Here is a 23,040-nt window from a genome sequence, read left to right as displayed (position 1 = left end):
GCTGACTGGGACCGATGAGAATTGTAGTCTTAAATATCCAGAGAGCACCAGGTTTGGGGGAAGGCTTTCCTTGGAGCAAGAGCCACATGCACTGAATTTGAGGAACAGCAATGCCCCCCCCCCAGTCTAGGGAACTTGTGTGTGTAGGCAACGAAACCTTAGTTTGTGGTATGTGTTTAAATGTACTATTTTAAACATTTTCTTTCGAAGAAAAAAATAAGATAAAGATTTAAATAAACCATTCAAGATAGTGAGATGGTGCTTTTCTGCTAAACCTTTGTTGCCTGTGGGAAGAGTTTCACAGCTACCCAACTTCTTAATATGTAGTAAATCAATTAATTTGTCCAATGCCTACCCCAGCCATTCCATAATTAGCAGGATATGAAATGACTCTATAATTGGCAATTTATGTTTGGGCATTAAACTAGCTCTCAATGGGTGAAGACACTCAATACCATCAGGTTAAGATCACTGTTCTTGTTTTTGAAATTCCACCAGTCACTAGTTTCCAGAAAAAGGAGGAAACCTCTTACATGCAATACTGCACTTCCAGCAGCAATACAAATGTTATTCTGTAAACACTTCTAGTTACAGTTGTGTTAAATATCAGTTCTGTGCCATGCTGGAGAACATTTTAACATTCTTAAACTCATTGTTCACAGACTGCCTTGTTTACCCTCAAAATTTGTGGAATCTGAAACTCCCTAAATGAATTTTGTTTGGGGCTAGTAGTGTATTAATTACTCAGAACAGCCAGAAAGACAAGACAAATGCAAAAGTGTTAAAACAGATACATTGTACGAATTGACCAATATGTTAAAAAAGGAACTGCAAAAAAGGGAATTAACAAGAAACCCGCATGAAGGGAGGGGGGGAAGTCATAGCTCGGCGGAGCAAGGTAAAAGATGTGAATATAAGATTTTGTATAAAAGATTGGTTTTGTTAATTTGTTGAATTTGGAAAATTGGAATAAAATGTATTTTAAAAAAAAACAGATACATTGTAAATCACAGAATTATGAAAATGAGTGGGCATATCTATGAGGTGTGCATGTTGTTTTTCTTGGAGCAGAGTGCCTCCATTGAGATTTTTCTAATGTTTGGTTGAAAAGAATTTTGTCTTGAAATGTTCAGGCACCAAACTCTACAAGGTAGTATCTGTTTCCAGGTTCTAGTACCCTGCAATGCTTAGGTATCTTTTGCTAAACCTTTTTATCTCTATAGAATGGACGGTTGCTTTTTATGGTATAGTAGCCTGAAGGAAGAGAAGTGTTTCCTTTTTCCTGCTGCTAATAATTCCTTCTTGAATAATTCCTTCCTGTAGCAGGGGGAGGGGGGGGATGCAGTGATTGCTGTTCCAGCTTTTGTATTTTTTTCCTTTTCTCATTAATCCTTGGAGCAGAATTTTGAGACACAATGTGATGAATAAATGTTGCTCCATTAAGTTTTATATGAAAGAGTAGGACATGATATTATTCCCCACCCTCTTCAGCTTACAGCGATTTCTACATTAAAAAGTGGGGAGAATCCTTTTTTTGTGTCTTTAATAATTCATTGGAAAATAATAGAATGGAACTTGTAAACTAATTTCAATAGGGATACAGAGTCTGGCCTGAATTGTGTTAAAAATATCATCCATGTTGGATAACAAATGATTCTTGTGAGAGGGCTGTCATATTCAACTGAAGAGCTATTTAAACATCCAAGAAGCTTTCAGTAGTCATGGTGAAGGTTTCCCAGTGAGTCCGCAACTTGCTTCTATATGTACTACACTCGTCTTGAAATGTGGATGAGTATGAGGTCCGGTTGAATGTAGTACTGAAATACCACAGATAGCAAGTGATAAGATGTGTAAGGGAGAAACCTGGGCTTGTTCCAGCTAGTACTGTAAAAATGAAAATACCCCTTATAGATGTAGCTTTGCTTCCTGATGTTCAGCATCCTTAATATTTTTTTAATTATTGTTGTGTAGATACGTATTTGTGTAAAGGCATGGTCCTCACAATAAACTGATATGATTATGATGTTCAGCATCTAGATAGGTGTTGCCATGTTGTGCATTGTGGTTATAAAAAGAATTACTTTTGTACTGGGAAAACAGAAATAGACTTCTGCTTAACTCTCCTGTTTGTTGAACTCAAGTTTCTGAAGTGACTAGGAATTTCAGGAGCTGGAATGATGTGCTCCAAAACAAATGCTTGACTTTTTTGGGAATTGCTTTGTTTGGACTCTGCAGCACATATATTTGTGGGGAAAACTCAAATAAAACCACTATTAGTCAAGTAACACTGTGGGTAGGAGAAATTTGCAGCTATCTTTTCCCCATGTTAGAAACGTCTACAGTAGAGTTCCACTTGATATTGCATACCTCTGTAACTTCTAGAAAGCATAAGACATAAAGCAGGGGTCCCCAAACTACGCCCCCCGGGCCGGATGCGGCCCAATTGGCCTCCCAATCCGGCCCGCGACGACGCCCGCTGCCACCACCCGCTCTTACGGCGCGCGGCGCGGCGGCGATCTTCAAAATCGGCAAAAAATCGCCGAAAATCCTTTGTGCGCATGCGTATGGGCCTCTCCCGACCCAGAAGAGGTCATTTCCGATGCACTTCTGGGTCGGGGGAGGCCCATATGCATGCGCACAAGCGATTTTCGGCGATTTTTTCCGACCGTGTGTGTGTGCGCATGCGCACGGGCGCGCACTCCCCTGCCCTCCGGCCTGCCGTGCGGTCGGCGCGGCGGGCACCGGCCCGAAGCCCGGTAAGTCTGGGGACCCCTGACATAAAGAGTCCTGTTAAATTCACTAAATAACAAAAGAGCAACTTTGCAACATATACTTGTAGAATTACGTAGCAAAAAGGGATTTGTTAAATGATGTAATAGATAATGAAATTGCTCTAAAATTGTATTTTTCTTTTTAATATTTAGGCTTAAGTGGAAACCCAGCAGATATAGAAAGGAGAGCAGCTGTGTTTGGGAAGAACTTTATACCTCCTAAAAAGCCAAAAACATTTCTTCAATTAGTATGGGAAGCACTACAGGATGTTACATTAATTATATTAGAAATTGCAGCCATAGTATCATTGGGCCTTTCTTTTTACCAACCACCAGGAGGGAATGAAGCAGGTAAGTAAAGAGTTTGTTTCTTTATACTTGTGTACCTCAAAATGTATTTCAGAGTTTGGGTATTGTCTGCCAGTTTATGTTTTGGTTATGTTGTTGTTTGCACCCTTCTGTCTTGGGAGACAATGGAGGCATGTACCTTTGTGGGTGAAGTCAAACCATCAGAAAGTTACAGCAGCTGCTGTGACTGTAGAGACTGATATGGAGGAGACATGTTTTGTTGCAGCTGGGGCAGATGAAGGTGTCTGGTTGTGCTGGTGCAGATGAAGCACGGTGTTTCTTTTCTTTGCCCCCCTCCCAGCGATCATTCTTCCTCTGGTCACTGGTGTGGCTACATGACCTGTCTGTCGTCTGCAAGAGATTCCCACATGGCAGGCTTGATGTTGCCAGCCTTCATGTCTCATTTGCAGAAATCTTTGTATTGCAGAATTGGTCTGCATGAAGTCATTAAGTTGTTTTATTGCTTCATTATTATAATTGCTTCATAGTACAACTGTATGATAAGCAAATTCTGGTTTGTAGAATGACTTCTAGTCAGCACTTGAACCAAATATTTAAAGTTCTTTCACAATGTATTTGCTATTGTAAGAGATTGTTGTAATTTTGAGGTGTACTCTTTAATTTCCCCTTCCTTCCTGGAGTGAACCTAAGCTCATGCTCTCTCTTCCTTGCTCTCATCAAGAAGTGAAAATGTAAATGTTAACTTCCAAACCCAGAAGTAGGTGTTTTGGTTTGTGAACTTTGCCTTGGAAGCAGAACATGTTCCACTTCCTGTTGAGTGTGTTCCATTTGTAAATTGAGTCCCCCGCTGCTATGGGAAAGCACACCTTGGTTTAAGAGTGCTTTGGTTTAAGAACGGACTTCTGGAACGGATTAAGTTCGTAAACCTAGGTACCACTGTAGTTAAATTGAAGCATTGGAATACAGGAACTTCTGGCTCTGAAATAAGAGAAGCCCCATCAGTATTGGTGTTCCATCGGTTCCTAAAGGCATACCACTTTAGGCAAACATTCCCCTCAACGGAACTTCTGATCGTATTCTTTTAGCTATTTTTTTAACTGTTCAATTGTTATACTTTTTAATGGGATTGCTTGACTGCATACTTTAAGAATCTTTTCATGACCCATTCAAGTTGTGTTGTGCATTTTAATTATAATTGATTTTATAGTTGTCAACCGCTTAGGAGCTTTTGGCACAGAAGCAGCATATAAATAAGTACTACTTCCTGTTCATCAGCATATAAATATAAATAAGTACTACTTCCTGTTCTACCTCCAGTAAAAAGCAAATATTGGCATAAAACCAATCTGGTCAATTGTGGGTCTTAACATAACAGTTTAACCATTGTACCAAGGCTGATACATTTCCCCCCAGTATTTTCCACACTTTAACATGAAATCTTGATAACAGGATAAGTGTCTCCAAGCATGCAGTGAATGTGCACCATGAACTTTGTTTAGAGATTCGGGTTTCAGAAGTTGCATGGTGACTACCATGGCAAATGCTGGTGTGCTAAATATGACTGGACTGGCATGCTAGTAGTTCAGATAAGTCACCTTGTCACTTGCCCTTTTGAAAATTAACTGCTGCCCTTCTTAAAATCAGTGCCTACACTTTTTTCTCTTTAATCTCTTTTGCTTTAGATTATGGCTTAGAAGATCCACTAAACTGAGCTTCCTACATGTCTCAAGCATATTTCATTTCTGTACATACCTTTATTTTGTGTATTGTTAGATATGGATGCTTTTTTCTTGGGGTGGGGTGGAGTGGAAGCTGTGCCTAGCCATGTAACTCTAGAGAGTCCTCACAGCTATTTGCAATAAAACATAAGCACTCCAATTAACTTGATACAACCGTGCCCAAACATCAGAAATCATCCTAAAATGCTTGCGTTGTATATTGCATAGCAGCAGCAGGCAAAATGTGTTTTTTTTTTTGAGGGGGGGGCTGGCAGTATTGTTTTAAAGCCTACTCATTGAATGAAGGCCTTATTATTTTGCCATAGATCTGAAGGGTAGCAGTAGGAAAGGTTTTCACCCTATTTCTAGAAGAAGAGAATATGACTTTGGCACTGGGACAGCGTGCAGTAATACTGTTGAAAAGAAACTACTGCTCATACATTAATCTGGTCTCAGAATATGTTTGGAATAGGGTCGCTCCTGATGATTTTTGGGTTGGATAATCATTTCCTCAGATCAGTTGTGAGGAACTCATAGCCCTCAAGATATCATTGGACTCATGCTCCCATGAGCGCCAGCCACTATGGCCAGTTATCAGGGATGATGTTGTTATAGTCCCACAACATATGGAGAGCTACAAGTTTTCTACTGCTGCTTTGCTCAATCTGGACCAAAGCTATTTACAGCTTTAAAGGTTAAAACTAGCACTTCAGATTGTGAACTGAATAGGTTTGAAGTCACTGCAGTTGTGCCATTACAGGTGCTAATGTGTTACCAATGGCTATGTAATGCACTGCTGCTTTTGGAACTAAATGAAGTTTAATAATAATAATAATAATAATAATAATACAGTAATATAATATATTTATACCCCGCCCATCTGGCTGAGTTTCCCCAGCCACTCTGGGTGGTTCCCAATCGAGTGTTAAAAACAATACAGCATTAAATATTTAAAACTTCCTGAAACAGGGCTGCCTTCAGATGTCTTTTTAAAAATAGGATAGCTGCTTATTTCCTTGACATCTGATGGGAGGGTGTTCCACAGGGTGGGCACCACTACCGAGAAGGTCCTCTGTCTGGTTCCCTGTAACCTCACTTCTCGCAATGAGGGAACTGCCAGAAGGCCCTCGGCGCTGGATCTGTGTCCGGGGTGAACGATGGGGGTGAAGACGCTCCTACAGGTATACAGGACCCAAGGCCGTTTAGGGCTTTAAAGGTCAGCACCAAAACTTTGAATTGTGCTCGGAAATGTACTGAGAGCCAATGCAGATCTCTCATTCTGGATTAATTGCAGTTTCCAGGTCACCTTCAAAGGTAGCCCCAAGTAGAGTGCATTGCAGTAGTCCAAGCAGGAGATAACTAGATTTTCTGGATGTTATTTGAATGCACCCATATGATTGCCTAGTTTAGAAAATCAAATCATTGATTAATAAATCTGGATGTGCACAACCATCATGCACTCAAATGTAGACATTTTGCTTCCACTTCACTTCTTCCTTTGATCAAGTGGAAAAACAAACCAGGCAACTGCAATTAACCATGGCTTTCCATTATATGTGAACCAAGAATTATGGGGGTTAGTGACCTCTGAAGAAGCCAGGATTGGATCACATGAATGCGCTACATGAGGTTCATGCATATCCTGACTTACAAATATGGTAACAAGAGTGCAGCATCAGTCCACCCTGATGGTTATAAAAGCATGTTTGATGCAGCAGAGATACTATCTTCTATGAGTGGGTGTAGTTGGCCTAAAAATCTTAAGATGGTATAAAGCATTCGTGGCTATGGTGATTAACTGAGATTCTAGGAATACCATCTCTTGCACGCCCAGCTCTTCAAGGAAATTAAGTCCTCTCCAGAAGTATCGCCAACAATAAAATCAGTCTAGCCTAGATTTCTTTATCATGTATTATTCCTTCAGTTCCTTTTATCATGCATTCAGTTGTTATCCATAGGTACCATTTAAAGAATTTAGTACCTTGTGGATCTACCAAAAAGGAGAAATAGGATGTAATTAACCCCCCCCCTGTTCATATTATCTCTCAATTTTCATGTAAATTTTAAAAAGTATGACAGAAGATGGAACTTTGTAGCATATCATACACAGCATACCTCGCTCCACAGCTGACTCCTGCCTGATAGGTATTGAAGTCACTGTAATAAAGTGTCTCTAACTTCTAAGCCATGACTTCGCAGATTGTCTGTCACACTTAGACAGAACAACAACATATGAATTTATCAAAGCAGAAGTTGTCTTAAAATTAAGTAACTCAGGCTTCATGTAGGTTGATTTAAATGGTTTCTCTCCTTCCTCACAATTATAGTTCAAGTATTGGATACTTGCATTGTTTTCTACTATACCGCAGAATACGGGGGAAAGTATGGAATTTGACCAATAACATGTTTATTAATTTTATACCTAAATTTTTATTACAAAAATTGAAATTAATGCACCTAACTTCATCATGCTCATTAATTTAAATGGGTTTATTCTGAGTAAAACTTAGTGATTAACACCCTAAAGTCCCCCCCATAAACTAGATTGTATTTATCAGCAGCAGTCACCCCCCCTCAACTGAATGGGGTTGTTGCTTTTAAATGGAATTAATGATGAAACAAATTTTTGGTGTGTATTGTCTTTGATTTAAAGTTATCAGAATGGTGATTTGTTTCCTCCACCAACCACTATGGCAAGTGATCTGACTAAATAATGCAATGTCAAGCATATCACTGTGCTCTTAATGCCTCTCATGAACAGTGTTCTAAAGGGGAGGAGATGAGAGAAATCTGTTTTATTTAATTGATAAAGCACTACCTAATTTCTAGCTGTTCCCAATTATGTAATTTGATTCTAAGGCTGCTTGTTTTTGAAAAATTCAACTTGTAAAACACAAGGAACCTTAGTTTAACGAAGGCTTCTCAGACAGCTGAAATGCAGCCTTTAGGGTTTAATTGGAAATTTGAACAATCTTTCAAATAATTGTATAATTTAAACTTAAGAATGCCATCAACAAAAGGGGAGTGAATTCTGGATGGGGTATTTCTACCCACTCACGCCACTGGACAAGAAGATGCAAATGAGCAGGAGTCATCTGATTGGGCCAGATGACCTCTCCCCAGTTCATTTCCTGCTCAGCTGTACTGCAGGACATCTGTTCTCCACCCTGTCTTTTTTACTCAGCCAGGGTGGGGTAGCAACTGGAATTTTACCCTTTCGTTTGCTTTTATTTTACTAAGCCCATAGTGTAAGAGAGCCTCACTTAGGCCAGTGTTTCTCAACCAGTGTGCCTCCAGATGTTTTCGGACTACAACTCCCATCATCCCTAGCTAGCAAGATCAGTGGTCAGGAATGATGGGAGTTGTAGTCCCACAACATCTGGAGGCACACTGGTTGAGAAACACTGACTTAGGCCATTGCCAAAAGGAAACCAAGGAAAAAGCATAGGCATGGAAGAACTGGGCCAGATGATGTCCCCAGCAAATAATCACAAACAATAGTAAAACTGAAATGTGTCACCACCTCATTTGCAAGAGCAGGGAAAGCTATCATCATAATTAAACCTAGTGAGTGGATTTGTCAAAACCTGTCCTAGCCTGAACAGGTGATCCACAAGTATACTGTGCTGAATGGTTTCAAAAGCTGTGAGATCCAGGATAATCAAGTAAAAATTTATTCCCAGGTTGACCCCAAACTCATTTATTTGCAACATTCCTGTACTGCCCCCCCCCCCAATTTCTTCAGGCAGTTCACACACGTTAAAACCATGAAGTTGGTTTTAAAATCATAAACAGTTAAAACAGCAACATAATAAAACCAGCAACAGAAAACAAATAGTGCAACATGTTTTAGTAATAAAACAAACAAAGAAAGCCTGGGGAAATAAAAGGTCATTACAAGGTGTTGAAAAATACCACAATGTAGGTAAACTCCTGGGGGGTGGAAAATATTCCATAATGGGTGCCACTACTGCAAATACCCTTTCCCTTGTGGCTTCCACTTCAGCTAATTTGGCAGGAACATGTAGAAGTGGGCCTATAGGTAATGATCATTCAGGTAATTTGGCTCTAAGCCACTTGAGACTTTAAATGTTAATACCAGCACTTTGAATTGAGCTCAGAAGCAGACGAGAGCAAACCCCACAGGAAATTATCAGAACATGGATGACTATAGCAAAACTATCTTTGTCCAGATAATATCAAAACTGGTATATCATTCTGAGCTGATAAAAAGGTTCTCTGAACTACCAAAGATGCATGTGCATTAAGAGACCGTGCTGGATCCAGGAACACCCTCTAGACCAGGCATCCCCAAACTTCGGCCCTCCAGATGTTTTGGACTACAATTCCCATCATCCCTGACCACTGGTCCTGTTAGCTAGGGATCATGGGAGTTGTAGGCCAAAACATCTGGAGGGCCACAGTTTGGGGATGCCTGCTCTAGACTATGCTTCTGTTCCTTTGGGGAGAGTGCAACCTCCTTCAGAACAGATTGTGCACCACTCAGCTTGTTGGATAGACCACCCACTAATAATACTTCTGTCTTGTCTAGATTGAGTTTCAGTTTATTGCCTGTTCCCCAGTTCATTACCATGCCCAAACACTGATTCGTAATGTCCACTGCCTAACCTAGTTTTGATAGAAAGGAGAGAAACAACAGAAAGTCATATGTATATTAGAGACATCCAAGGCCACACCTATGAATAACCTCAGCCAAAGAGTTCCAAACAGGCTCAAGACTGAATTTTAGAACTGAAACATGACTAGCAGTTCTCTTGTTCAGGCATTCCCATCATTACCCTATTCTTGGGCATAAAGTAATCTGACCTGGGTGATGTGTTTAAACTCTGAACCAGATATACATGCACTGGAAAAAGATAACATAATGAATGTACTGCCCATCATTGTACCTTTTATGTCAAACTATTGCCATTCTTCTCACATCTAGAGTTCTGCATTAATCATTTAATAGATAGTTGGAGAGTTTAAAAACATACCCATTCTCTCTCATTTCTTTCTTCTTTGACATCAGTTGATTCAGTTCTTTGGGGTAAATAGGACTATCCTTTGTCAAAACTCTTCAAAATAGACTTAATCCTCGAAAATGAGTACGGTAATACTGATGTGACCTCCGCTAGTGGGGTGTGTGTGTGTGTGTGTGTGTGTGTGTGTGTGTGTGTGTCAGCATCAGACTTACTCATGGGGAATATTTTGCTGCAAAACATGAAAACTTAACCACCTCTCTAATTTGTTGTCTACTGACAGTTACATTCTTTTTATCCTTGACTTTAATCTGTTAGAACCTGGAATATGTTATTGGACAGAATGGATCAGACTCTTATCTTGAAATAAATGGGAGAGATTCAGGGGCGATGTTCTTGGTTGATCAAATTTGCTTACATATTTATCCAGAAATCTTGTAGTACTCTGCCAAGAGTTGGTCCACATCATGCTACCTTTTTATAAGCCTATAGCTGCTAAAAATTGAATATGGGAATCTGTTATGTGCAATGGAAAAGGTAGAAACTTTAAATCCTATGATCACAAGAAAAGAATTTTAAGTATTGATGTAAGCTCTGCTACCAGAACTTTTACTTATGTTCTAGTTATGGACTAGACCAGGCATCCCCAAACTGCGGCCCTCCAGATGTTTTGGCCTACAACTCCCATGATCCCTAGCTAACAGGACCACTGGTTGGGGAAGATGGGAATTGTAGTCCAAAACATCTGGAGGGTCAAAGTTTGGGAATGCCTGGACTAGACTAGGTGTGGGGAATCTTTGGCCCTCCAAATACTGCTTGAACTACAACTCCCATCAACCCCAGCAAGCATGGTCAGTACCCAGGGAAGATGGGAATTGTAGTTCAGAAACATATGGCAGGCCAAAGGTTTTCCATACCTGGGCTTGACTATCTAGGAGTGGTTCTTAATTAAAATACATCAAGATTTACATCTAAATTACTTCTGTGTTAAAGCCTTCTTCCTAATGTAGTTAAATACCAGCTTCTATTGCTGATATTTCTGCGTTCGGTTGCATCTTAGTCTTGGGAAATGGAGAAAAAACATCTTATGTGGGAAGTGTGAAGGAGTCATGTTCCTCGGGATTTCCACATTCACTGTATGTCAACAAAAAATGATCAAGCATAAGAATATCTGTTCAAAACTGCCGATAATTTTGCAACAAGCCCTCCATTTACCTCTCTGAAATGAGAGCAGCAAGGACCCCGTCAGTCCTTTGTTCCACTTCCAGATCATGGCAAATCTAGTATAGACAGGAAGAATAGAGATTGCATGGGTCTGTTTGCAGCACATAGACATCTGGCCTGTTATTAATAGTCTCTGTGTACTCACCTGTAGTGGGCAAAGGTGAAAGGCAGGGAAGCTCTATGCAATGTGCAAACCCCTCTGTTTTTCCCAAGCCACTTCTGCTTTAACTGTTGAATGCTCCAAGGGGGAGGTTTAGGGATATTTCCCCAGAAACACCCACACACCCTGCATGGGCATAGATACCTTGGCTGTATACATACCAGAGTCTTAATGCACATGTGTGTCACACAGATCTGATTTTTCATCCACACATGAGCATTCATTTGAACTCTTTAAGTATTTTATTGTCTACACCAGTGGTTCACAATTAACTTATGTTCTGCAGACCCCCTGTTTTTGAATAGCCAAGCCATAGACATCCTACTTTTGAAAATGTTATGGTAGTTTTTGTTATGTAAATGGTGCTGTGGACCCCTTGGGCTCCACAGACCACCAGTTAGGAGCCACAGGTGTGCACTAGCGTGGTGTGCTTGATAGGATGTATTCTCACTGTGAGGTGTTGTCCCCTCCCCTCAATTAGTACTTCCTTACTTGTCCCAGAGTTCCGGAAACCTGAGGTCCATTGTGGGTATGTGCACAGGTAATTGTGCATTGAGGTAATTTTATTTTTGAGGTGCAAGTTTTCCAATGTACTAAACTTGAACAAAGCTGTGAGTTAAAAAGAATGTCTGTGTCCACAGTGGAAACACCAAATTATATTGTGGAAGGGGGGGGGTGTGTGGACTGCCACTTGGAAGACGACTGAATCATGTGGATGACATGAAAAGTATGCTCTCGTGGAATGCACTTTAAACTGCTGTGTGTATATAACCCTTGTTGACTGATACATTTAAACTAAATATTCCTACAGCACTTGTAATATAGTGGTAGGATACCATTGTCATGGTAGCCTAATTGCACCCACATAATATGAACATTAGGGACACGGGTAGCACTGTGGGTTAAACCACAGAGCCTAGGGCTTGCTGATCAGAAGGACGGCGGTTCGAATCCCTGCGACGGGGTGAGCTCCCGTTGCTCAGTCCCAGCTCCTGCCAACCTAGCAGTTTGAAAGCACATCAAAGTGCAAGTAGATAAATAGGGACCGCTACAGCGGGAAGGTAAACGGTGTTTCTTTGTGCTGCTCTGGTTCACCAGAAGCAGCTTTGTCATGCTGGCCACATGACCTGGAAGCTGTATGCTGGCTCCCTCGACCAATAATGCGAGATGAGTGTGCAACCCCAGAGTCGGTCATGGCTAGACTTAATGGTCAGGGGTCCCTTTACCTTTACCTAATATGAACATTGACCATATTTTTTGAACTCAAGCTTTGTTGTGTGTTTGATATGGGGCCTAAGTCAGTATAATTGGGTTTCTTGTGCAATAAAGTTTGGATAATAAATTTCAGATTTAAGATTAATGCAGAACAATATTAAGATTTGAGTATGTGGTGCTGATTATTTGTTTACTTTTTCCAGTATGTGGAACAGTAGCAGCTGGTGAAGACGAGGATGAAAGTGAAACAGGCTGGATCGAAGGAGCTGCAATTCTCCTGTCTGTCGTTTGTGTGGTATTAGTCACAGCTTTCAATGACTGGAGTAAAGAGAAACAATTTAGGGGATTGCAAAGCCGCATTGAACAAGAGCAGAAGTTTACTGTCATCAGGGGTGGCCAAGTCATCCAGATACCTATAGCTGACATAGTTGTTGGTGATATTGCACAAGTAAAATATGGTAAATATACTTATTTATGATGTCATCTCTGGTAACTTCTTATTGAATGTATTTTAAAAGTACCATTTGGGCTCTTTTAGGTGACCTTTTACCAGCAGATGGTGTACTTATACAAGGAAATGACCTCAAAATTGATGAAAGCTCACTGACTGGAGAATCTGATCATGTTAAGAAAACATCTGATCGAGATCCTATGTTGCTCTCAGGTGAGTGATCAAATGATAGCTAAGAACTGAGCATGAGGTATTTTGGAAACTGGACAAAGTTTCCTACTTCAAGAACTAGGCTATGTGAAACACTGTCTTTCTAGGTGACAGCATGCTAAGATCTAGTGCTCTTATGTATTATGTATCATGCTTTTAACCTTCTCAGGGCCGGAAAGATGGGTCTTAACAACAGATAGGATTTCAGACATACAAGTATCTTTAAAGTGATTACTTTAAGCAAGTGTGCATCGCTGAAATGTCTCAACTTCCCATATATATCAAACACTGTTCGTAGAGTAGTTTTATTAGACGCTAGTAATATGGATGTGGTGACTCTCTGAATTTAGTCAGCATGCCCTCATTTAGCTCCTCATCAATGAAATAAAGATGAAATCATTCAAAGCCTGAAGTGAGTTATATGGTTAAGACTGCAGAAGTACTGCAGAGTGTTCTAGTTGACAGAATTCAGTTGTGTAAATAGACAGCTACTGATTTCCACTATACTCCAGAGACTATGCAGATTTAAACCTTATTGCCAGTCTGGAATTAACTGATTCACTACCTTATATAGTATAGCCATGAACAATAACAAACTGAGCGTTCTCCCGAGCATGTTGATATTTCTCAGTGGCCCTGTTTTGGCTTCATATCTGTCAGCACTCACTACCTGAGTTTGCTGTTGGTGATACTTACATCTGCTCAGTTCAGTGCACTTGAGGTAGATAGGCATTATCTTTGCAAGGCAGTATATTTACAAATCATTTGAAATATAATGGATTTTATTAGAACACTACCCTTAACTAACCTAATGGGGCTTGTCGGAGTGTGTATCATGGCCTAAGATTTAAAGTATTCCAGTAGAAACTCAGATGTGCTCCAGATATACAGGACTGATTGCAATATTTAGATGCATTAGCAGCTTATGGAAAAGCAGCATTTATGGGAATGCTGAAATGTGGTCTTTTCTTTGGAATGTGTTTTTTCTTTTGGAAACTTCCTTCCCTATCAACTTGATATCATGCATTATAATACATAGGTGTGTTAATACTAAGAATGTTATGTCCAGTCTAATGCTACACTGCAGTTTTGTATAACTGTACAGTGGCACCTCGGGTTAAGAACTTAATTCGTTCTGGAGGTCCGTTCTTAACCTGAAACTGTTCTTAACCTGAGGTACCACTTTAGCTAATGGGGCCTCCCACTGCCGCCACGCGATTTCTGTTCTCATCCTAAGGTAAAGTTCTTTACCTGAGGTACTACCTCCGAGTTAGCGGAGTCTGTAACCTGAAGCATCTGTAACCCGAGGTACCACTGTAATAAAATGTCTTATAAAAAGCAGTTCTAGCGTAAAGGACTTTACTGGAGCGCCCAACTCAAATTCCTCCAGGGGCCACTTTAGTTTATTAACCCAGCATGACTGCATGGCAGCTGCATTAACTACTGAAAAGCATTTTTTGCTACAGTTGTAACTGTGTTCAGTGCATTCTGCTAATCCCTCCTTGGCTTTGCTCCCATAGTACTGTTTCTTCTTTCTCTGGCCTCTGTTAAACATCCCTCCTTCTCTGTGTGCCCCATAGCACATGCTGTGTCTTCACCACCACAAGTCTGCAGCCCATCTGTTTCCCCGCTTGCAAGTGTCTGCATAACATGTTACCAACTCGTTTTTCTCCTTTTTGTACCTCTGCAGTTCAGAACCCATCTGTTCATCCCTTTTCTTTCAGCATTTGCTCCATTTCTTCCATTTCATCTCGCCCCCAATGTATGATCTGTTGTGATTGTGCAACAGTGCACAATACTTTCACTTCCCTCAGTATATGAATTGCTGGAAAATCTGGAACAGGTGGACAAAGCAGCATGGCTTGCTGGCTAGATCACTAGAACAAAACTCTGAATCCAGGAAGGGAGGAATAATACAGGCATAATGTGGCAGATTTACTCCCATCTTACTTCCAGCTTAGATGGGCCTTGGCTGTTTCTACAAATGTAGAGAAAGTTGTTAATACAATGGACTTTTGTTTTATTTTGAGAGAGATATCCTTTCAGAAGGTACATCTCCAGGAATCTCAAACATTCCTTTCAGCTGCCCCATCTCACATTTAATACCCCCCTTCCCCCCCAAAAAACTAGGGACTGGGAAAGTAGGAGAAATTGGTAAACAAGTACAATGGCAGCTCTTATTTTTTCCTGCACCTTATCCAAAGCAGTTTGGGGCTTCTTATGGGTGACCCACTATAGTGCTGGCAGGGAAGGATCAAGTGCAGGGATCAGCAAACTTTTTCAGCAGGGGGCCGGTCCACTGTCCCTCAGACCTTGTGGGGGGGCCAGACTATATTTTGAAAAAAATGTGAACGAATTGCTATACTCCACAAATAACCCACGGGCCGGAATGAGAAGGCGATTGGCTGGAGGAGAAATAGTTGCAGGGGGGCTTTCATAATGTAAAGGGTGACTGTTCTGGGTTTACTTGTGCACTTCTTTACTCCTAAAATTGCACACACACCCATTCCAAAAAGATTGTTAGGCTAAAATGGGAGTAATCATATGTATACTGCCCTGAGAACCTAGTCGAAAGGTGGCTATGAAAGGGGGATATAAATGCAATAGTGCCAGTTTTTAGGCATTTACCAGTGATCTTGCACATCAGCTGTATATTGGCTAGCCAGTAGCTGACTGTTGGTAGGCACAAAATTTTCAAATGGCTATAGTCTTACTGAATGGCTTTTATTGGCTTAGCGTTTCTTGGGTGTTATAAAACCCTTCTTTATATTTTCTGAATATCCTTTATTGATCAAATGCGTGTTTCTGCTATAGGAAATTAATGAAAGTATTGTAATAAGTTTCTCGCTAACTTGTAGCATAAGCCTGTCTGGAACTTTTCATGAATATTAATGCTTTCACATTTCAGGTACTCATGTAATGGAAGGTTCTGGACGAATGGTAGTTACTGCTGTAGGTGTAAACTCACAAACTGGAATTATCTTTACCTTGCTTGGTGCTGGAGGTGATGACGAAGAAGAAAAGAAAGAAAAAGAGAAAAAGGACAAGAAAAGTAAGCATGAAGTTTGAGACGGACTTTAGAGATGCATTTTGTAGTTGGCTTCTCTTCTGTAAGAATGTCTGCAAGTGGTGTTGGCTATGCAGAATAACAATGTAGGCAGGTACAAAATAACTGCATAGAACTCCTGCTTCTGCAACTTCCATTGTCCAAGAGGGTAAGTCAATTTTGTCTCTGAAGTCTTTCAAATTAACATTCCCAACTTGCTTCAGCTGACACTTCATTACTCACTTAATACAATCACTCAAGTGCTCTTAACAGTATCACAAAAATAGCATGTGTTAAGTGAGGCCGCCTGAAATTGGTAAACTCCATAGACTATAGGGTGTTCCCTCTTTTATACTAGAGAAAAAAAACCTGAAAGGTATTTTTTTTTATTCAAAGAAAGGTCATTTCATTTGTTGTGTCCCTTCTGAAGTTAACCGTCTCCTCTGGCCCCTGAGATTTTTTTATTTTATTTTTTTGCAATACCTATATAGGTAGGTATAAAACAACAGCTGCCATGGAGGGACAGTATCATAGCTGCCAAGTTCCGGCCTGAGAAATAAGAGACTGGACCGGAAGTAGCAGACCGGAAGTAGTGCTGCCGCCATTTTGGAACTGGGCGGAGCATGCTCAGAAGCTACTTTTGATGCTGCTCTGCCCTGTTCCAAAATGGCCGCTGCACCAGAAGTCGCGCTGCAGCCATTTTGGAACTGGGCAAAGCAGCATCAAAAGTCGCTTCTGAGCATGCTCCGCCCAGTTCCAAAATGGCCGCCGCGCCAGAATAAAACAAAAAAGTCCGTTTTTTCGGCTGGGGACAGCTGGAAAAACGGGAGTTTCCCGGGGAATACGGGAGACTTGGCAGCTATGGACAGTATTCAGATATTGTTTAAAATTACACTGCTGCACCTGGAAACTGATATTCACCTCTTTGGTTTGTATTGCACCTCATAGATGACCTGGCTCTAGCTCAGAACTCAAAGAATTTTTTTTTAGTGTGAACCTAATCAATACTGAGAAATCTCTCCACATTTACTTGAATTAATGTCAAACTCACCATTACTAATCTTGATATGTCAGGACTTTGATTAATAGCAATTCTATTACTTGTTGTAACCTAATAAACACGCAATTGAAGTGGTAATGTGAGGAGGTTTAGGGCTGTATGCACTCCATCCTTGTACTGGGTAAACCAGTAAAAGGAGTAGCAGAAACATTTCATCTCATTTCATTTGAACTACAGCTATAAAAGAATCTCATTTGTTAAAATCATCCCCCACTTCCCCTGTTTCTCATGAATAGAATAACAACTCATTGAGGTTGGGGGTAGAGGAAGATTTCAACTTTTGAGCTTATAAGTACAGAAGTACCTTGGTTCTCAAACTTAATCAGTTCCAGAAGTCTATTCCAAAACCGAAGCATTCCAAAACCAAGGTGCACCTTCCCATATTAAGTAATGCAAAATGGATTAATCCGTTCCAATTTTTAAAAAACAAGCCCTAAAACAAAAATTTAACATGAATTTTACTAACAAGACCATTGAGCCATAAAATAAAGCAATAATCAATGTTCTGTACTATAAAATAAATAAGACAGTATTGATAAAAAAAATAAAAAAAATTTCTTACCTGCACTGATGGTAGTCATTGTTTGGATAGGGGGCTTTTATCCATCACACAATCAATCAATCAATCATAAAATGAAAAACAAGCCACAGTCACAAAAATGAAAAAGCCACACAAACAAAAACACAAAAAATAGCAAAAACAAAAGCACCAAATATCACCTCAGAACACTGCAATCAGAAACAGAAGGCTTTAATTACGATGGGGGGGGGGCTTAAATTAGTTGCGCAAGGGTAAAACAGGATGCAAAAACCCTTTATTACGATGGGGGGGGGGTCTCAAATGAACTGTGCAACAGTGAAAACGGAAGCTCAGGAGCACGTTCGGCCTCCGAGGCAAAGTTCGAAAACCGGAACACCTACTTCTGGGTTTGCAGCATTCGGGTTCCGGGTTGTTCAGGAACTAAGCTGTTCGAATACCAAGGTACCACTGTACATATGTATTGTAAGCTTATATATGAAACTAATCACCTTCCAGCTCCTGTCACGATGTTCAGAGGCATAAAATTTCCCCAAACCATGACGCCTCTGAACAGTTGAACACTGTTACAACATTTAAAGAATTGCAGGCTTATTCTAAGTGAAATTAAATCTGAACATTCCAACTGTCTTCTAAAACACATTGGGATCTGCACCTTAGCATCAAGCAAGACATGATTCTAAATGTGTCATTAGCAATTATGTCAAGTTTTTTTATATTTAATACTAGGCACAGGGAGAGCTGAACTTCATATGGAACATTGCAGGAGATTGAGCCCTTTCTTTCACAGCCACAGTTGAAATGAAAATTGCCTCCTACTACCAGTAGTGTCAATGGGAGCTTTTTTTCTGAAGGTGAATGGGATGTGAGGAAGAATCTTCAATGATATCATGACTGGGGAGGGAAGGGTTAAGCCACAGTTCCCTGCATGCTGTGATCCTGGTGGCCATCAGCCCCTTTCCCAACCCTGGCATTTAAAAGAACCTGATTTAGTTGCTAATACATTTAGTATGGTTTTAGATTAGTATGCATTCCTCAAGTCCAGAAAACTACTCAATTACTCTGAAAGAGCCTCATCCAGCACAGCAATAAACGCTTATGCAGACTTCACAATTATAAGAGAAATTATAAACAGTCTCCTCTTCATGCTGTTGCCCTTTAAAACTAGATAATTGAGCAGAAGATCTCATCCAAATCTAAAAGTGCTTTGATCCTAGATTTCTAAAAACAACTATTTTTTATTGGCAGGTAAAAAACAAGATGGGGCTATTGAAAATCGTAACAAAGGTAATTAACAGTACTTACAACATTAACTTGATTTTTGAGCAAGCCGGATTAACCATAACTTTTAGGCAAAACTTGTGCATCACATTTTAAAACTATACATAGCTTAATCTTGCATCTAATAGATGTAACTTGCCCTCACAATCTTATCCTAGGATATATGGAACTGCTGGGATTCAGCAAATGCACCCTGTCAGTGGAAGCGCTATGTAAGGACTTCCACTTGCACAATGGAACCTTCTCCCCTTTCTGGTGTCTGTACCCAAAAAAATTGGCTGTGGGGGGCGCTGGCTCAGGAGCATCCTTAGAACAGCATGTGAGGGGAGGGGAGGAACAATTGTTCCTTATGGCAAGCTGTTTGTTAAAGCACAACATTGAATTCCTCCCCTATTCTTAAATATGTTTAAGAGATTGAAAAGGGACCACAGGCTCATATGCTCCTTCCCCCAACACAGAGCTTAAACTGCAGTTAAGAATTCGATCAGTGCCAATATTCACCAAAGTTAAAGCCAAGCTGGACTTTTGCTTAATACGGAGTTCTAGCTGGGGTTCCAAGTGGCTCACTCTCAAATGTGGAGGAGGAGTGAAGGATGTAATTCTGTGGCCGCCTCTCAATCTGACCATGGTTTTATAGCAAGTTCACGCCAGTTGATAGTCTGAAAAGTCAGTATTCTATTGCCGTGTTCTGTGAGGGTATAGCACTGTTCTTATAAACACAGGATTGTGTCTGAAAATGGCAGCCCACTGTCACTTTCCCTTGGTGTACTTTCCCTGTCTCTGCTTGTGATGTCCAGTTAGTGAAGATTTCAGCAACAGACCCATGTTTACTATCACAAGCCATTTTTTTAAATTCTCTGTGGCCTGAGATGCAAATAACTGTATCCAGGGAGCTGCATATCTTTGTTTGTCATGGAGCCCTCTCTCATGCACCCCAACCCTGTGGAGTACTCAGGTAAGAAGGGCAATGAGTAGTGCCCTTCGTCATTGTGTTGGGCATGTCAGAATGCTGTTTGTCTTTGTCTCAGCAGGAATAACGAGAATTCCACTAAACACCCCTTGAGTTCTCTGAACTGGAGAAAAACTTGGGGGAAAGGATGCATGTATGCCTTCCCCCTGCATTTGACATGTGCCTAAAACTAAGCAAAAACCATTCCTTTTCCTAGAGTTTTCTGTAGTTTGCAGAATTTAGCTAATAGGATTTTTGTTGGAGGCGTGCAAAGCAGGCAAACATGGAGTAGGGAGTCAATGGTTGTGGATTTGTGGAAGTCAATGGTAGTCACTAGGGTATTAAGTAAGTAAACATGATACATCCTGTTTAAATTTTGGAAATTTGGTCACATAAGCCAGTCTTGCTATCTATCCTTCACCCCTTGAATTTCAGAATATTAAATACATGCTGCTCTGGATATAGAACAAATGTCAATGACTACATCTTTAATTTGAGGTTTACTCTATAGTGTTAGGAGTGGTGGTTTATCTATTATTTTCTCCCTTAAACTTAGCAAAAGCTCAGGATGGTGCAGCGATGGAAATGCAGCCCCTAAAAAGTGAAGATGGTGGTGATGGAGACGACAAAAAAAGAAACAATATGCCCAAGAAAGAAAAATCGGTTCTTCAAGGAAAGCTCACTAAGCTAGCAGTTCAGATTGGCAAAGCAGGTACGGCTTATTTAGTGTTCATCCTTAATGCCAGATTATTAATGAACAGGCATTCAACTGTAGATCTTTTCTCAAACTTAACTTTGTATTAAAATTTTGAAATGAGTTTTTGAGACCTATTTTTATAGTTTTGTCAATAATATGAATGATTAACTGGTTCTCATCTCTTCCTAAAAGGATTGCTGATGTCTGCAGTCACAGTCATCATTCTTGTATTATATTTTGTAATTGATACCTTCTGGGTCCAGAAACGTGCTTGGCTTGCTGAATGTACACCAATATATATTCAGTACTTTGTGAAGTTCTTTATCATTGGTGTTACTGTCCTGGTTGTGGCAGTTCCAGAGGGTCTTCCGCTTGCAGTTACTATCTCACTGGCTTACTCTGTAAAGGTACGTGTGAGAAACCTATGCTTCTGTATAGTAGTACACTATATAGCATAGATATATGTTCATAGATGTTTTTCCTAAGAAACTGGATCAATGAAATGTTTTTGAAGGGTTTATCTGCTTGTTCTGTTGGTTCTGCATCAACCTATATTTACAAACACTGTGGTCATAAAGTAATCACTCAGCATTAAATGTAACTCTTCCAAACACAAGGAATATGCTTGTTAAAATAACCCTTATAGTTGATGCATCTGCCAATTGATTTTATCTTTACCCTCTGGATACTAATTATAACGCTTAAATATGAGATATCCATTGAATATTTATTATGGAGGAATCTCAGCCTCAGCATGCACAATGAAAGTGAATTCTAAAAATGTGTTTAATGTTGTTAGACTGACTTAATCCCTTTTTTATAGAAAATGATGAAAGATAATAACTTGGTCAGACATCTGGATGCTTGTGAAACAATGGGAAATGCAACAGCCATTTGCTCAGATAAAACAGGAACATTGACAATGAACAGAATGACAGTAGTCCAAGCTTACATCAGTGAAAAACATTATAAAAAAATTCCTGAGGCACAAGCTATTCCTGAGAAAACCTTGTCATACCTTGTAACAGGAATCTCTGTAAACTCTGCTTATACTTCCAAAATCTTGGTAAGTGTATATTGGAAACTATTGATTCAGTGGTAGAGTTAAAGCATGTGTTTTAACATCTCCCATTGAAACAATAGGTCTTATAACTTTGGAAGGATTGTTCTCATTTAAATTCTTCAGAGTTCTATAATAAACATGTTTACTATGTACATTACTGAAAGATTACTAAGCTGATGGGAAAGCTTTGATCCTTCTTAATCACTATTGGGAATATACTGTATTTTTCTTTGTATAAGACTAGGGTTTTTTAAACCAAAAAATTAGGTTTAAATTGGGGCTCATCTTATATACGGGTAGTGCTGAGGGGGTGTTTTCTTAATTTGTAGTCCCCCAAAATAGGGGCGTCTTATACATGGGGGTGTCTTCTACACTGAAAAATACGGTAATTGAAATGAATATTAATATGGTATGATATTTGAGCTTCCTTGGCTATATATTTATTTTACATTTGGTTTTTGAAATGCCAAATGGCTCTACGTTGCTCTTCAATGCATTTTAGGTTGAAATGTATTTCCTGGGATATAGCAATAACAATAAAAGCATAATAAATAATAATAAATTAAAAGTTTGTCTATTTTCTGGATAAAATAGCATCAGTTAATTCTGAAAATCATCATTTTATGCCTCGGCTTACTTAAATCATGGCTTAATTAGTTCAAATTTCTCAAGAACTAATGTATATGATCTACTGAAACTGTTCTGGAGTCACAAAGTTTCACTTGTCATTTTAGCTTTCTTGTCCTTTCAGTATTTTATCTGTTGCTCTGATTGGGAAGAGCAGTGAAATATGCAAGAATTGCCTTAGCAGACTCATCAAGCCAAACACCAACCATTCTCTGTGTGGCCTGACAGTGCTCAACACCCCCTGTTTTTGCAGTCTCAGGTAGGCAGCAAAAACAAGTTTATTGAGCAGCTTACAGAGCATGGTTAGTGAATTGAGTTTGGCTTTATGTGTTGCATTATGGCCCACATACCTGCAAACTAGCAGTTGTACTGATTTAAGGACATATTTACAAATGACACTATCCTTTATTTTTGTTTGGCCTTGGTCAAAGGGCCATGGCATGCTGAACACCAATCTACAAATGTGTCTCTGTGTCTTGTTTACCCATTGCCTGGTATTGAAATGTGCAACTGACATTTCTCATTGCACCATTACTCTGCCAGTCTGTAAGAACTGACCCTTAGTTACTCATTGAATCTAATTTAACAGCTTATTAAGAACTAATATGACTCCTGAAATTGTCTCTGACTCTTAGTGCTTGTACTCTGACTTGAGAAGACAAATTAGTAATATAAATTTTGCTATTGGTTGCACTTTATGAACATTAAACTGCCCCCTAAGCAGTGACATATACTTTTA

The 23,040-nt window shown here is 39.8% G+C and overlaps 1 protein-coding gene across 7 annotated transcripts in view; it reads left to right on the top strand.

The window, feature by feature from the left end:
• Positions 1–23,040, top strand: part of ATP2B1 (ATPase plasma membrane Ca2+ transporting 1) — a 71,671-nt gene that overhangs the window by 30,531 nt on the left and 18,100 nt on the right. For 5 of the 7 annotated variants that reach the window (XM_035126621.2, XM_035126619.2, XM_035126618.2 and 2 more), the window contains 8 exons: positions 2,925–3,122; positions 12,583–12,837; positions 12,918–13,043; positions 15,949–16,092; positions 18,933–18,971; positions 20,471–20,626; positions 20,804–21,018; positions 21,435–21,677. In XM_035126621.2, coding sequence (XP_034982512.1) covers positions 2,925–3,122; positions 12,583–12,837; positions 12,918–13,043; positions 15,949–16,092; positions 18,933–18,971; positions 20,471–20,626; positions 20,804–21,018; positions 21,435–21,677 — 1,376 coding nt within the window. The remainder of the gene's footprint in view (positions 1–2,924; positions 3,123–12,582; positions 12,838–12,917; positions 13,044–15,948; positions 16,093–18,932; positions 18,972–20,470; positions 20,627–20,803; positions 21,019–21,434; positions 21,678–23,040) is intronic. The other 2 variants (XM_060279694.1, XM_060279696.1) reach the window with 1 other exon arrangement.

Source organism: Zootoca vivipara, chromosome 10, assembly GCF_963506605.1.
Source record: "Zootoca vivipara chromosome 10, rZooViv1.1, whole genome shotgun sequence".
In the NCBI taxonomy this organism is placed as follows: domain Eukaryota; kingdom Metazoa; phylum Chordata; class Lepidosauria; order Squamata; family Lacertidae; genus Zootoca; species Zootoca vivipara.
The sequence above is the reverse complement of the archived record's forward strand: the minus strand, read 5'-3'. Positions and strand labels throughout refer to the sequence as shown.